The sequence below is a fragment of the Panulirus ornatus genome, chromosome 47 (genome assembly GCF_036320965.1).
Source record: "Panulirus ornatus isolate Po-2019 chromosome 47, ASM3632096v1, whole genome shotgun sequence".
NCBI lineage: Eukaryota > Metazoa > Arthropoda > Malacostraca > Decapoda > Palinuridae > Panulirus > Panulirus ornatus.
In genome coordinates, this window is record NC_092270.1 from 23,510,736 (window position 1) to 23,526,572 (window position 15,837).

General features: G+C 41.0%; 1 protein-coding gene across 6 annotated transcripts in view; it reads left to right on the plus strand.

Annotated features, from left to right (window-relative positions):
* The window catches only part of LOC139763694 (tRNA pseudouridine synthase-like 1), a 122,000-nt gene that overhangs the window by 53,956 nt on the left and 52,207 nt on the right, over positions 1-15,837 (plus strand). For 5 of the 6 annotated variants that reach the window (XR_011716215.1, XR_011716216.1, XM_071690015.1 and 2 more), the window contains one exon: positions 5,323-5,490. The exons of the other annotated variant lie outside the window; for it this stretch is intronic. Coding sequence is in view for 3 of the 5 variants with exons in the window: in XM_071690015.1 (XP_071546116.1) it covers positions 5,323-5,490 (168 nt within the window). In the remaining 2 variants the exon portion in view is untranslated. The remainder of the gene's footprint in view (positions 1-5,322; positions 5,491-15,837) is intronic. 6 annotated transcript variants of the gene reach the window in all.

Sequence of the window (15,837 nt, forward strand, 5' to 3'; positions counted from 1 at the left end):
GGCTCCCAGGATTTTCTCCCCCACCCTATGATCCACTTCCGCTTCCATGGTTCCATCCACTGCCAGATCCACTCCCAGATATCTAAAACACTTTACTTCCTCCAGTTTTTCTCCATTCAAACTTACCTCCCAATTGACTTGACCCTCACCCCTACTGTACCTAATTACCTTGCTCTTATTCACATTTACTCTTAACTTTCACACACTTTACCAAACTCAGTCACCAGCTTCTGCAGTTTCTCACATGAATCGGCCACCAGCGCTGTATCATCAGCGAACAACAACTGACTCACTTCCCAAGCTCTCTCATCCCCAACAGACTTCATACTTGCCCCTCTTTCCAAAACTCTTGCATTCACCTCCCTAACAACCCCATCCATAAACAAATTAAACAACCATGGAGACATCACACACCCCTGCCGCAATCCTACATTCACTGAGAACCAATCACTTTCCTCTCTTCATACACGTACACATGCCTTACATCCTCGATAAAAACTTTTCATTGCTTCTAACAACTTGCCTCCCACACCATATATTCTTAAAACCTTCCACAGAGCATCTCTATCAACTCTATCATATGCCTTCTCCAGATCCATAAATGCTACATACAAATCCATTTGCTTTTCTAAGTATTTCTCACATACATTCTTCAAAGCAAACACCTGATCCACACATCCTCTACCACTTCTGAAACCACACTGCTCTTCCCCAATCTGATGCTCTGTACATGTCTTCACCCTCTCAATCAATACCCTCCCATATAATTTACCAGGAATACTCAACAAACTTATACCTCTGTAATTTGAGCACTCACTCTTATCCCCTTTGCCTTTGTACAATGGCACTATGCATGCATTCCGCCAATCCTCAGGCACCTCACCATGAGTCATACATACATTAAATAACCTTACCAACCAGTCAATAATACAGCCACCCCCTTTTTTAATAGATTCCACTGCAGTACCATCCAAACCTGCTGCCTTGCCGGCTTTCATCTTCCGCAAAGCTTTTACTCCCTCTTCTCTGTTTACCAAATGTATTTATATCACTATTTTGGAATGTAAAGCATCATTGAGACTGGAAAAGGAAAATAGTTGTGAATAGCAAAGCATCAATAAGTGTAAGAAAACTCCTGACATTCAAGTCTGTTCATGTCCATTACCTGTACGCCAAAGCAGCTGGAGGCTGACACAGTCATCGTGTCGTTATTTACTCACTTTGGGTGTTGCTGTGTTGGATGACTGACGTGTTGTGATGTGCAGTTATCATAACGTAAGTTGTGTTTGCCTCTTACTTTTTTCTTATTTACTGTTATTTCCAGGCTACTTCATGGGTAGAATAGCCATTTAAAAATCTAATAGATAAAACAGCTTAAGCCTGGGAATTTTCACTCGGAGAAGGAAACTTGCTAAAGGTAAACTTTATTATTATGACTGGTGTGATAAGGTTGGTAATTTTTACATGAGTGTGTTTTACAATTAAAGTTATTATCATTAAGAAAGATCACGAGAGGCAAGTGTTTTGGGAGCAGCCGAGTGAGTGTGTTAGTAGTTTTGATGCATGAGACCGGGTTATAGTGATGAGTGATTTGAATGCAAAGGTGAGTAATGTGGCAGTTGAGGGAATAATTGGTGTACATGGGGTGTTCAGTGTTGTAAATGGAAATGGTGAAGAGCTTGTCAAATCAAAGGTGAGTAATGTTGCAGTTGAGGGAATAATTGGTGTACATGGGGTGTTCAGTGTTGTAAATGGAAATGGTGAAGAGCTTGTAGATTTATGTGCTGAAAAAGGACTGGTGATTGGGAATACCTGGTTTGAAAAGAGAGATATGCATAAGTATACATATGTAAGTAGGAGAGATGGCCAGAGAATGTTATTGGATGAGGTGTTAATTGATAGGCACACGAAAGAGAGACTTGTGGATGTTAATGTGCTGAGAGGTGCAACTGGAGGGATGTCTAATCATTATCTTGTGGAGGCGAAAGTGAAGATTTGTAGAGGTTTTCAGAAAAGAAGAGATAATGTTGGGGTGAAGAGAGTGGTGAGAGTAAGTGAGCTTGAGAAGGAGACTTGTGTGAGGAAGTACCAGGAGAGACTGAGTGCAGAATGAAAAAAGGTGAGAACAAAGGATGTAAGGGGAGTGGGGAAGGAATGGGATGTATTTAGGGAAGCAGTGATGGCTTGTGCAAAAGATTCTTGTGGCATGAGAAGTGTGAGAGGTGGGCAGATTAGAAAGGGTAGTGAGTGTTGGGATGAAGAAGTAAGACTATTAGTGAAAGAGAAGAGAGAGGCATTTGGACAGTTTTTGCGGGGAAATAATGCCAATGAGTGGGAGATGTATAAAAGAAAGAGACAGGAGGTCAAGATAAAGGTGCAAGAGGTGAAAAATAGGGCAGATGAGAGTTGGGGTTAGAGAGTATCATTAAGTTTTAGGGAGAATAAAAAGATGTTTTGGAAGGAGGTAAATAAAGTGCGTAAGACAAGGGAATAAATGGGAACATCAGTGAAGGGGGGCTAATGGGGAGGTGGCAACAAGTAGTGATGATGTGAAGAGTTGGAGTGAGTATTTTGAAGGTTTGTTGAATGTGTTTGATGATAGAGTGGCAGGTATAGGGTGTTTTGGTCGAGGTGGTGTGCAAAGTGAGAGGGTTAGGGAGAATGATTTGATAAACAGAGAAGAGGTAGTAAAAGATTTGTGGAAGATGAAAGCCAGCAAGGCAGCAGGTTTGGATGGTATTGCAGTGGAATTTATTTAAAAAGGGTGTGACTGTATTGTTGACTGGTTGGTAAGGTTATTCACTGTATGTATGACTCATGGTGAGGTGCCTGAGGATTGGTGGAATGCTTGCATAGTGCCATTGTACAAAGGCAAAGGGGATAAAAGTGAGCGCTGAAATTACAGAGGTATAAGTTTGTTGAGTATTCCTGGTGAATTATATGGGAGGGTATTGGTTGAGTGGGTGAAGGCATGTACAGAGCATCAGATTGGGGAAGAGCAGTGTGGTTTCAGAAGTGGTAGAGGATGTGTGGATCAGGTGTTTGCTTTGAGGAACGTATGTGAGAAATACTTAGAAAAGCAAATGGATTTGTATGTAGCATTTATGGATCTGGAGAAGGCATATGATAGAGTTGATAGAGATGCTTTGTGGAAGGTATTAAGAATATATGGTGTGGGAGGCAAGTTGTTAGAAGCAGTGAAAAGTTTTTATCGAGGATGTAAGGCATGTGTACGTGTAGGAAGAGAGGAAAGTGATTGGTTCTCAGTGAATGTTGGTTTGCGACAGGGGTGCGTGGTGTTTCCATGGTTGTTTAATTTGTTTATGGATGGGGTTGTTAGGGAGGTAAATGCAAGAGTTTTAGAAAGAGGGGCAAGTATGCAGTCTGTTGTGGATGAGAGAGCTTGGGAAGTGAGTCAGTTGTTGTTCGCTGATGATACAGCGCTGGTGGCTGTGCCCAAACCATTTCAAAACACCCTCTTCTGCTCTCTCAACCACTTAATCAATCAAACCACCTCACACCACATATTGTCCTCAAACATCTCATTTCCAGCACATCCACCCTCCTGCGCACAACTCTATCCATAGCCCACGCCTCTTAACCATACAACATTGTTGGAACCACTATTCCTTCAAACATAGCCATTTTTGCTTTCCGAGATAATGTTCTCGACTTCCACACATTCTTCAACGCTCCCAGGATTTTCGCCCCCTCCCCCACCCTACGATTCACTTCCGCTTCCATGGTTCCATCTGCTGCCAGATCCACTCCCAGGTATGTAAAACACTTAATTCCTCCAGTTTTTCTCCATTCAAACTTACCTTCCAATTGACTTGACCCTCAACCCTACTGTACCTAATAAACTTGCTTTTATTCACATTTACTCTTTAACTTTCTTCTTTCACACACTTTATCAAACTCAGTCACCAGCTTCTGCAGTGTCTCACATGAATCAGACACCAGCGCTGTATCATCAGCGGACAACAACTGACTCGCTTCCCAAGCTCTCTCATCCCCAACAGACTTCATACTTGCCCCTCTTTCCAAAACTCTTGCATTTACCTCCCTAACAACCCCATCCATAAACACATTAAACAACCATGGAGACATCACACACCCCTGCCGCAAACCTACATTCACTGAGAACCAATCACTTTCCTCTCTTCCTACACGTACACATGCCTTACATCCTCGATAAAAACTTTTCACTGCTTGTAACAACTTGCCTCCCACACCATATATTCTTAGTACCTTCCACAGAGCATCTCTATCAACTCTATCATATGCCTTCTCCAGATCCATAAATGCTACATACAAATCCATTTGCTTTTCTAAGTATTTCTCGCATACATTCTTCAAAGCAAACACCTGATCCACACATCCTCTACCACTTCTGAAACCACACTGCTCTTCCCCAATCTGATGCTCTGTACATGCCTTCACCCTCTCAATCAATACCCTCCCATATAATTTACCAGGATTACTCAACAAACTTATACCTCTGTAATTTGAGCACTCACTCTTATCCCCTTTGCCTTTGTACATTCATATCCAAATGATTATCTTGTGCCCCTGTAACAGTTATTCCCACTTACTATCTACCTTAATAATCCATGTATACATGTGTATGACCCTCTTTTTTAAAATGGATATTCTAGTGACTAATCCTTTTTTGCCATGCCACCCCATAAGCTGTTTGCCATTTTCATTCACAGCAGTGTGTACCCCATGCCTATTCGAATCACCCATCACACATACCCAGTGCCTTACATCAAAATTTCTGACATGCTCTCTCAGCTCCTCCCTAAACACTCATTTCTGTTCTCTCAGTTTTAAGTGCATAAGCACTTTCGTTTTTAGGCATATCAATCTGGGGCTCACTTCTTTACACTCTTTAACACATTCCCATAACTTCATCAGAAATGCTACCCTTTTCTTAGCTTTCATCCTCACTCTAACCCTAGACTTAACCTCTGGGACAGACCCAGACAAAATAACTCGGAAATATAACATCCAGGTTCCTTTCCTCAGACATACTACCAGTGTCTTCCTTCCTTACTACCATATGCACTGAGACAACCCAGCATGAGCCTTTGGGAAGGATGAGCTCTCCTCACTTGGCTCCTTCTCCAGCCATTAGTAAGCGAATTACAAAAAGCGAAAGGTTTTCAGTCTCCTGCTCCTGCCCATCATATCCACCTTCTACAACACACAGGGAATAAGAGGGAAGTATTCTTTCTCCCCTAATCTCATGAAACATTATTATTTACCAGAGAAATTCCTCCACATAGTTGATAATCCACCTAACTTTTATCCTTTCAGAATCCATAGGACTTTGGAAGTTCCACCCACTTTCCATGCCCGTCATGATGCCATTGCTCGTACATATCTTTATCGTATTGCTGTGACCCCTCCTTCTGCTTGTAAATCTCATTTTAACAAAGAGGCATTCTTGCCTTCAACAGAAATCAACAAAATACATCTAGTAAGGTGAGTTATTGCTAAGAAATGCCATGTGTAGAATGGTGTGCTTTTCTCAGTCAAATCAGTTTCTCATTAAAGTCTGTTAGTCATGTAACTGGGTCACCAGTCGATAGCTATATCACATATAGCAGCTCTTAAAATTGTCTCAGTATGGCTGCACCACCACATTAACTTTATGACTACATCATCTTTGGGATTTGACTTGGTCAGCATATGCTCACTACATAAACAGAGAGCTATGTGTTGGTTAAAACAGTGAAGTAAGGAAAGTACAGGTACAATACCAATTTTCTGGCGCTCTTGGTTCCAAAGTCTTGCTGGATTAACCATTTTGCCAGACCAGCTATGGTCATGTAATAATGATTCATCAACACATTTCTAACCCACTAATTATACATCTCCCATGTGTCTAACATATGCCATGGACTGCTAGAAATTTAAATCAAATATTAAATGTTTGAGCTCTGTCCTTAGATTTTTTTGAAACCTTTGGGGTCTTCTTTGTCTTCTGTTGTTAGTGTTTTCCTAGGTGTGCATTGCCAGAATAATGGAGTTTCGTCTGCATTATACACCATCTTAGGACTGAGGTGCTTGCCAGCTACATGTTTCGTATATTTGTCTACATATTCAGCAGCTCCTTTGTGGTTTGCAGACCGCTTTTCTCCGCACACTTTTTTCATGGAAATTCCATGATGCTTCTTGAATCTTTGAAGCCATCCTTCACTATAGTCACACTCATGTTGTAATTTAAATTCCTTATGGAACAACTTAACCTGGTCCATTATCATGCTACCTTACAAGTCCACTCCATCACTCCGACGCTGTTGAAACCATTCCATCATCACTCGATCGTGCTCAGTACTCTTACCATCTTTCATAGTTTTTCTAATCGTCATTTGCTTCTTGGAATTGCTGTCTGTATAGAATTTCAACATTTTATCCATTTGCTTCTTTATATCATTAAAAGTTGATGAACCAGTGCTGTAGACGTCACACAGCTTATGCACTGAAACACCATGGTCCTCTTTTTCAACTGTTATACTTTATCTTGGATTGATATGGACTGGTGTTTATGTTTGACACCATGACTGACACTCTCACGTGTCTTAGAAGCCATAGCTAGGGTTAAATTTAAGCAAATTAAGCTAAGAATCTCACAGGATTGCGGTGTCACCACCAGCAAGTGCAATGTAAAGAATGTAGATAAGTGTGCCTCACACACAATGCCATCTGTGGCCGCCCAGTAAACTAGTCTGGTGGCTCTGGTAATTTCAAGTTCCCTCACGTAATTTTGTTTGAATTAAAGGAGATGCTGAACCATTAGTTGCCTGAAATTCAGTGGTGCACCTGTATTTAGTTCCCACATTTATTTAAGATAGGATGCAGCATGATAATTGTCACTGATCTTGTGGAATTATACATTTTGTTTATTTATAGAATAAGGGCATGATGATGAGAAGTCACAAGCAGATTTGTCACTGAGTAGCTTACTTAGAACTTAGATACTTATTTTCCGGTTAGCCATCTCAACAGTAATGTAACTAACCTGTTTTAGATCCTAGTTGAATCACCTGTGGCTATGAATAACCACCCCTTTTCACATAGAGTTCAAACTCAAATGTTTTTTCAGTTTCTAACATGATGATATGTCATGTGCTCCAAAAATCTTAAGAAAGTGAATATACTAAGTCTTATTCCTCATGTCTTTAGATCTCAGACCATTAGCAGCTGTTGCTTCAAATGAGAAACCTGAAGCAGAGATAGATCAATTTCAAGTTAACTGTGATAAGTTGATTAAGTAGATGTTGGCTTTACTGATATACTTAATGAAAAGTTGTACATGATTTTTTTTCTGAGGTAAAAAAGGCAAATACAGCTAATCCATTAATGTTTGTGTGAAGGTTTGGTACATAGGAGTGAACAGGAAATACTGGATACAAAAGGCCTGTTGGCTTATGACAGGGGTATACTCAAGAATCTCCACTTACACTATGATACTTAAGGTTAGGATAAAACATTTAAAAGGTTCTCTGCCCATTCTCTGTCCCCACTGATAATAACAGCCAGCATGAAAAAGAATGGAAGAAAATCTATATATTATTAAAAAGCAAGTATTGAATTTTACTGGAGAGAATGAAATGGAATACATGCCTGCATTAGTTTACTACTTTATCATGTACTGCACTTCATAGGTGTTGGTTTCAGCTGGGGGTTTCATTCTTTTAGGGAGGAATGAAATTGAATGTATTTGTGTGTGTGTGTGTATAAATTTACAGTTCTTTTCATTTGAATAATGAATTCCATTGTTCATTGGCTATATATGTGAAGAAACTTTTCCATATGTTAGTATTGCTTTATTAGCTTTAAGATTCATTAATTTTTTTTATGTTAGCTGAGATGGCATGGGCAACTGAGGCTTTAATCAAGGCCATCCCTTTAATGTTCTTCCTTTATACCTGGGGATAGGGGAGAAAGAATATTTCCCACATATTCCCCGCATGTCTTAGTGGAACGGTGGGCTGGGAACCCCCCTCCATGTATTTAAATTTCTAAAAAGGGAAACGGGAGTCATGTGGGGAGTGCTCATCCTTCTCAAAGGCTCAGATTGGGGTGTCTAAATGTGTGTGGACGTAACCAAGATGAGAAAAAGGGTGAGATAGGTAATATGTGCATATCCATATTTGCTGCCCTCATCCATTCCTGTTGTCACCCCACCACACATGAAATAGTATCCCTCCTCCCCCCCTCCAGTGAGGCAGCTCCAGGAACAGACAAAAAAGGCCACATTCGTTCACACTCAATCTCTAGCTGTCATGTGTAAGGCACCGAAACCACAGCTCCCTTTCCACATCCAGGCCCCACAGACCTTTCCATGGTTTACCCCAGATGATTCACATGCCCTGGTTCAATTCCATCATGACCATCGCAACTGGTTCAATCCATTGACAGCACGTCAACCCAGTATACCACATCATTCCACTTCACACTATTCCTTGCATGTTTTTCACCCTCCTGTATGTTCAGGCCCCAATCACTCAAAATCTTTTTTAAACCATCCTTCCACCTCCAATTTGGTCTTCCGCTTCTCCTTCTTCCCTCCACTTCTGACACATATATCGTCTTTGTCAATATTTCCTCGCTCATTCTCTCCATGTGTCCAAACCATTTCAACACACCCTCTTCTGCTCTCTCAACCACACTCTTTTTATTACCACACATCTCTCTTACCCTTTCATTACTTGATCAAACCACCTCACACCACATATTGTCCAAAAACATTTCATTTCCAACACATCCACCCTCCTCCATACAGCCCTGTTTGTAACCCATGCCTCACAACCATATAGTATTGTTGGAACTACTATTCCCTCAAGCGTAATGTTTTTGCTCTTTGAGATAACGTTCTCTCTTTCCACACATTCATCATCATTCCCAGAACCTTCGCCCCCTCCCCTACCCTGTGACTTTCTTCCATTTCCATGGTTCCATTTACTGTTAAGTCCACTCCCAGATATCTAAAACACTTCACTTCCTCCAGTATTTCTCCATTCAAACTTACATCCCAGCTAACTTGTTCCTCAACCCTGCTGAACCAAAGAACCTTGCTCTTATTCACATTTACTTTCAACTTTCTTGTTTCATGCACTTTTCCAAACTCAGTCACCAACATCTGCAGTTTCTTGCTTGAATCAGCCAACAGTGCTGTATCTTCTGGAAACAGCAACTGACTCGCTTCCCAGGCCCTCTTATACCCAGCAGACTGCATACTTGCCCCACTCTCCAAAGCCCCTGCATTTACCTCCCTAACCACCCCATCCATAAACAAATTAAACATCAATGGAGACATCACACACCCCTGACACAGACCAACCTTTACCGGGAACGAGTCACTCTTCTCTCTTCCTACTCGTACACATGCCTTACATTCTTGATACAATCTTTTCAATGCTTGTAGCAACTTACCTCCCACACCATATACTCTTAAGACCTTCCATAAAGCATCTCCATCAACCCTATCATATATCTTCAGATTCAAAAATGCCACTCTTCTCTCTTCCTACTCGTACACATGCCTTACATTCTTGATACTTTCTTTTCACTGCTTGTAGCAACTTACTTCCCACACCATATACTCTTAAGACCTTCCATAAAGCATCTCCATCAACCCTATCATATATCTTCTTCAGATTCAAAAATGCCACATACAAATCCATCTGTTTTTCTAAATATTTTTCTCACACATTCTTTAAATCAAACACCTAATCCACACATCCTTTACCACTTCTGAAACCACACTGTTCCTCCCCAGTCTGATACTCTGTGCATGCTTTCACCCTCTCAGTCAATACTCTCCCATACAGTATCCCAGAAATACTCAAACTTATGCCTCTGTAGTTTGATTACTCACCTTTATCCCCTTTGCTTTGTACAGTGGCATTATACATGCACTCCACCAATCCTTAGGCACTTCACCATGATCCATACATACATTGAATATCCTTACCAACCACTCAACAACACAGCCACCCCTTTTCTTAATAAATTCAACTGCAATACCAACCGAACCTGCTGCCTTGCCAGGTTTCATCTTCTGCAAGGCTATCACCACCACCATACCACTTTCCCTGACCCTCTCGCCTTGCACACCATCCCGACCAAAACACCCTGCTTCGGCCACCCTATTATAATTTTTTCTTCTTTGCCATTTCCTCCTGTAGTAAATTTATGCCAGGAAGAGACGAAGAGGCTTCATTTGTTCACATTTCTTCTCTATCGATAGGGGAGAAGGGGTGGGAGTGTGGGCTTGGAAATCCTCCCCTTCTTGTATTTCAGTTTCTAAAAGATGGATGGCATTTTTTTTTGTGTGTAGGTATTATTCAACTATTTACGTAACATTTACAAAGGCAGAACTGTATTTTCATGAATGAATGAAAAATTAACCATATATTTATCAAGAACTTGAGCACTGTACAATGAAGTTGTTTCTTTTATTCTAAAAATGGTAACAATAGTGGACATGTAAATTTGACATCACATCAAGATGACACAGGTGCATTCTTTTTGATGATCTGTGGATGACTGAGATATGTGATATTTTTCTTGGCTTTGTTAGTAGGTTACAAGTGATCTCTATGGATGCATAGTGGAAGGAATCATTAGCTGGAATATTAGATTATAAAAAGTCATATGATGTGTGGAGCAGTAGTACCATGAGTCTTCATATGACATATGGAGTAGTAAATACCCAGATGGCAAGCCAGTCAGTCTATTGATGGCTGGAGAGGGCACTGCTTACAGGAATGTATTTATTATTATTTATACTTGACTGCCATCTCCCGTGTTAGCGAGGTAGCACAAGGAAAGAGATGAGGAATGGCTCAACCCACCCATATATACATTTATATACATAAACACCCACACATGCACATATACATACATATACATTGCAACTTATTCATGTTTACTGTCAACTTTTCTTTCACACACTTTACCAAACTCAGTCACCAACTTTAACAGTTTCTCACCAGGATCAGCCACCAGTGCTGTATCATCAGTGAACAACAACTGAAACTTCCCAAGCCCTGTCATCCACTACAGACTGCTTACTTGCCCCTCTCTCCAAAACTCCTACATTCACCTTCCTAACCACCCCATCCATAAACAAATTAAACAACCATGGAGACATCACACACCCCTTCCGCAAACCACCATTCACTGGGAACCAGTTGCTTTCCTCTCTTCCTACTCAAACACGCCTTTCATCCTTGGTGAAAACTTTTCACTGCTTCGAGCAACTTACCTCGCACGCCATATACTCTTAATACCTTCCACAAACATGTCTATCAACTCTATCATGTGCCTTCTCCAGAACCATAAATACTACTTACAAATCCATTTGTTTTTCTAAGTATTTCTCACAAACATTCTTCAAAGCAATTACGTGATCCACACATTCTCTACCACTTCTGAAATTACGTTGCTCTTCCCGAGTCTGATGCTCTGTGCATGCCTTTACCCTTTCAATCAATACCCTCCCATATAATTTCCCAGGAAAACTCAACAAATTTATGCCTCTGTAATTTGAACACTCACCTTTATCCCCTTTGCCTTTGTACAATGGCACTATGCATGCATTCTTCCAATCCTCAGTCACTTCACCATGATCCATACATACATTGAATACCCTTACCAACCGATCCACAGCACAGTCATCCCCTTTTTTTTTTTAAAAAAAAATTCCACTGCAATACCATCCAAACCTGCCACCTTGCTGACTTCCATCTTCCACAAAGCTTTCACTATTTCTTTTCTCTTCACTAAACCATTCTCCCTGACAATGCCACTTCATACACCACCCCAACCAAAACAGCCTATATCCGCCACTCTGTCATCAAACACATTCAACAGACCTTCAAAATACTTGCTCCATCTCCTTCTCGCCTCATCATTACTTGTTATTACCACCCCATTTGCCCGCTTCACCAATGTTCCCATTTGTTCTCTTGTCTTACGTGCTTTATTTACCTCCTTCCTAAACATCTTTATATTTTCCCTAAAATCTAATGATACTCTCTCACCCCAACTCTCATTTGCCCTCTTTTTCATCTCTTGCACCTTTCTCTTGACCTCCTGCCTCTTTCTTTTATACATCTCCCAGTCATTTGCACTACTTCCCTGCAAATATCATCCAAACACCTCTCTCTTCTCTTTCACTAACAATCTTACTTCATCCCACCACTCACTACCCTTTCTAATCTGCCTACCTCCCACCTTCCTCATGCCACATACATCTTTTGTGCAAGCCATCACTGCTTCCCTAAATACATCGCATTCCTCCCCCACTCCCCTTATGTCATTTGCTCTCACCTTTTGCCATTCTTCACTCAATCTCTCTTGGTACTTCCTCACTCAAGTCTCCTTTCCAAGCTCACTTACTCTCACCACTCCCTTCTCCCCAACATTCTCTCTTCTTTTCTGAAAACCTTTACAAATCTTCACCTTTACCTCCATAAGATAGTGATCAGACATCACTCCAACCGCCCCTCTCAGCATGTTAACATCCAAACGTCTCTCTTTTACACGCCTATCAATTAACACGTAATCCAGTGACATCGTCTGGCCATCTCCTATTCTCATATTTATGCTTGTGTATATCTCTCTTTTTAAACCAGGTATTCCCAATCATCAATCCTTTTTCAGCACACAAATCTACAAGCTCTTCACCATTAACATTTACAACACTGAACACCCCATGTGCACCAGTTATACCTTCAACTGCCACATTACTCACCTTTGCATTTAAATCATCCATCACTATAACCTGCTTTAGTGCATCATAGCTGCTAATACACTCACTCAGCTGCTCCCAAAACACTTGCCTCATGATCTTTCTTCTCATGACCAGGTGCATAGGCACCAATAATCACCTATCTCTCTCCATCCACTTTCAGTTTTACCCATATCAATCTAGAGTTTACTTTCTTGTAGTCTATCACATATTCCCACCACTCCTTCTTTAGGAGTGCTACTCCTTCCTTTGCTCTTGTCTCTCACTAACCTCTGACTTTACTCCCAAAACATTCCCAAACCACTCTTCCCCTTTACCCTTAAGCTTTGTTTCACTCAGAGCTTAAACATCCAGGTTCCTTTCCTCAAACATACTGGCTCTCTCTCCTTTCTTCTCATCTTTGTTACATCCACACACATTTAAACAACCCAATCTGAGCCTTCGAGGAGGATGAGCACTCCCCGCATGACTCCCTCTTCTGTTTCCCCTTTTAGAAATTTAAATACAAGGAGGTGGGGGGGTTCCAGCCCCCTGCTCCAGGCCCCTTTAGTAATCTTCTACAACATGCGGGGAATATGTGGGAAGTATTCTTTCTACCTTATCCTTACAAGTATATCTGGATTTCCATATCTGCCAGTTGTACTTGTATGGTGTCATTCCTTGTAAAGTTAATCTGTTTTCACCTTTATATCATTCCAACTTTCCATATTATATTCTGGATAAAGTAGGATAGTCTGTTGAAAATTACCACTCATCAAGTGATGAGGCTAACCTTTTAGAAATACAGTCCTTATGTGTAGTAGGATTCATATAAAGATGTTGAATATAATCATTTATTAATGCTACCCCTTTTATATTATTATTCTTTTTCTTTCATACTATTCACCATTTCCTGCGTTAGCGAGGTAGCGTTAAGGACAGAGGACTGGGCCTTAGAGGTAATATCCTCATCTTGCCCCCTCTTTGTTCCTTCTTTTGGAAAATTAAAAAAAAAAAAAAAAAAAAAAAAAAAAACGAGATGAGGATTTCCAGCCCCCCGCTCCCTTCCCTTTTAGTTGCCTTCTACGACATTGAGGGAATACATGGGAAGTATTCTTTCTCCCCTATCCCCAGGGATAGATTTATGTGCTGAAAAAGGACTAGTGATTGGGAATACCTGGTTTAAAAAGAGAGATATACATAAGTATACATATGTAAGTAGGAGTAATGGCCAGAGAGCGTTATTGGATTGCGTGTTAACTGATAGGCTTATAAAAGAGAGACTTTTGGATGTTAACGTGCTGAGAGGGGCAGCTGGAGGGATGTCTGATCATTATCTTGTGGAGGTGAAGGTGAAGATTCATAGAGGTTTTCAGAAAAGAAGAGAGAGTGTTGGGGTGAAGAGAGTGGTGAGAGTAAGTGAGCTTGGAAAGGAGATTTGTGTGAGGAAGTACCAGGAGAGACTGAGTACAGAATGGAAAAAGGTGAGAACAAAGGACGTAAGGGGAGTGTGGGAGGAATGGGATGTATTTAGGGAAGCAGTGATGGCTTGTGCAAAAGATGCTCGTAGCATGAGAAGCGTGGAAGGTGGGCAGATTAGAAAGGGTAGTGAGTGGTGGATGAAGAAGTAAGAGTATTAGTGAAAGAGAAGAGACAGGCGCTTGGACGATTTTTGCAGGGAAAGAATGCAAATGACTGAGAGATGTATAAAAGAAAGAGGCAGGAGGTTAAGAGAAAGGTGCAAGAGGTGAAAAAGAGGGCAAATGAGAGCTGGGGTGTGAGAGTATCATTAAATTTTAGGGAGAATAAAAAGATGTTTTGGAAGGAGGTAAATAGAGTGCGCAAGACAAGGGAACAAATGGGAACTTCAGTGAAGGGGGCTAATGGGGAGGTGATAACAAGTAGTGGTGATGTGAGAAGGAGATGGAGTGAGTATTTTCAAGGTTTGTTGAATTTGTTTGATGATAGAGTGGCAGATATAGTGTGTTTTGGTCGAGGTAGTGTGCAAAGTGAGAGGGTTAGGGAAAATGATTTGGTAAACAGAGAAGAAGTAGTAAAAGCTTTGCGGGAGATGAAAGCCGGCTATGCAGCGGGTTTGGATGGTATTGCAGTGGAATTTAAAAAAAGGGGGTGACTGTATTGTTAACTGGTTGGTAAGGTTGTTTAATGTATGTATGACTCATGGTGAGGTGCCTGAGGATTGGTGGAATTCTTGCATAGTGCCATTATACAAAGGCAAAGGGGATAAAAGTGAGTACGGAAATTACAGAGGTATAAGTTTATTGAGTATTCCTGAGAAATTATATGGGAGGGTATTGATTGAGAGGGTGAAGGCATGTACAGAGCATCAGATTGGGGAAGAGCAGTGTGGTTTCCGAAGTGGTAGAGGATGTGTGGATCAGGTGTTTGCTTTGAAGAATGTATGTGAGAAATACTTAGAAAAGCAAATGGATTTGTATGCAGTATTTATGGATTTGGAGAAGGCATATGATAGAGTTGATAGAGATGCTCTGTGGAAGGTATTAAGAATATATGGTGTGGTAGGCAAGTTGTTAAAAGCAGTGAAAAGTTTATATCAAGGATGTAAGGCATGTGTACGTGTAGGAAGAGAGGAAAGTGATTGGTTCTCAGTGAATGTAGGTTTGTAGCAGGGGTGTGTGATGTCTCTATGGTTGTTTAATTTGTTTATGGATGGGGTTGTTAGGGAGGTGAATGCAAGAGTTTTGGAAAGAGGGGCAAGTATGCAGTCTGTTGTGGATGAAAGAGCTTGAGAAGTGAGTCAGTTGTTGTTCGCTGATGGTACAGCGTTGGTGGCTGATTCATGTGAGAAACTGCAGAAGCTGGTGACTGAGTTTGGTAAAGTGTGTGAAAGAAGAAAGCTGAGTGTAAATGTGAATAAGAGCAAGGTTATTAGGTACAGTAGGGTTGAGGGACAAGTCAATTAGGAGGTAAGTTTGGATGGAGAAAAACTGGAGGAAGTGAAGTGTTTTAGATAGCTGGGAGTGGATTTGGCGGTGGATGGAACCATGAAAGCGGAAGTGAATTAAGAGTGGGGGAGGGGGCGAAAGTTTTGGGAGCGTTGAAGA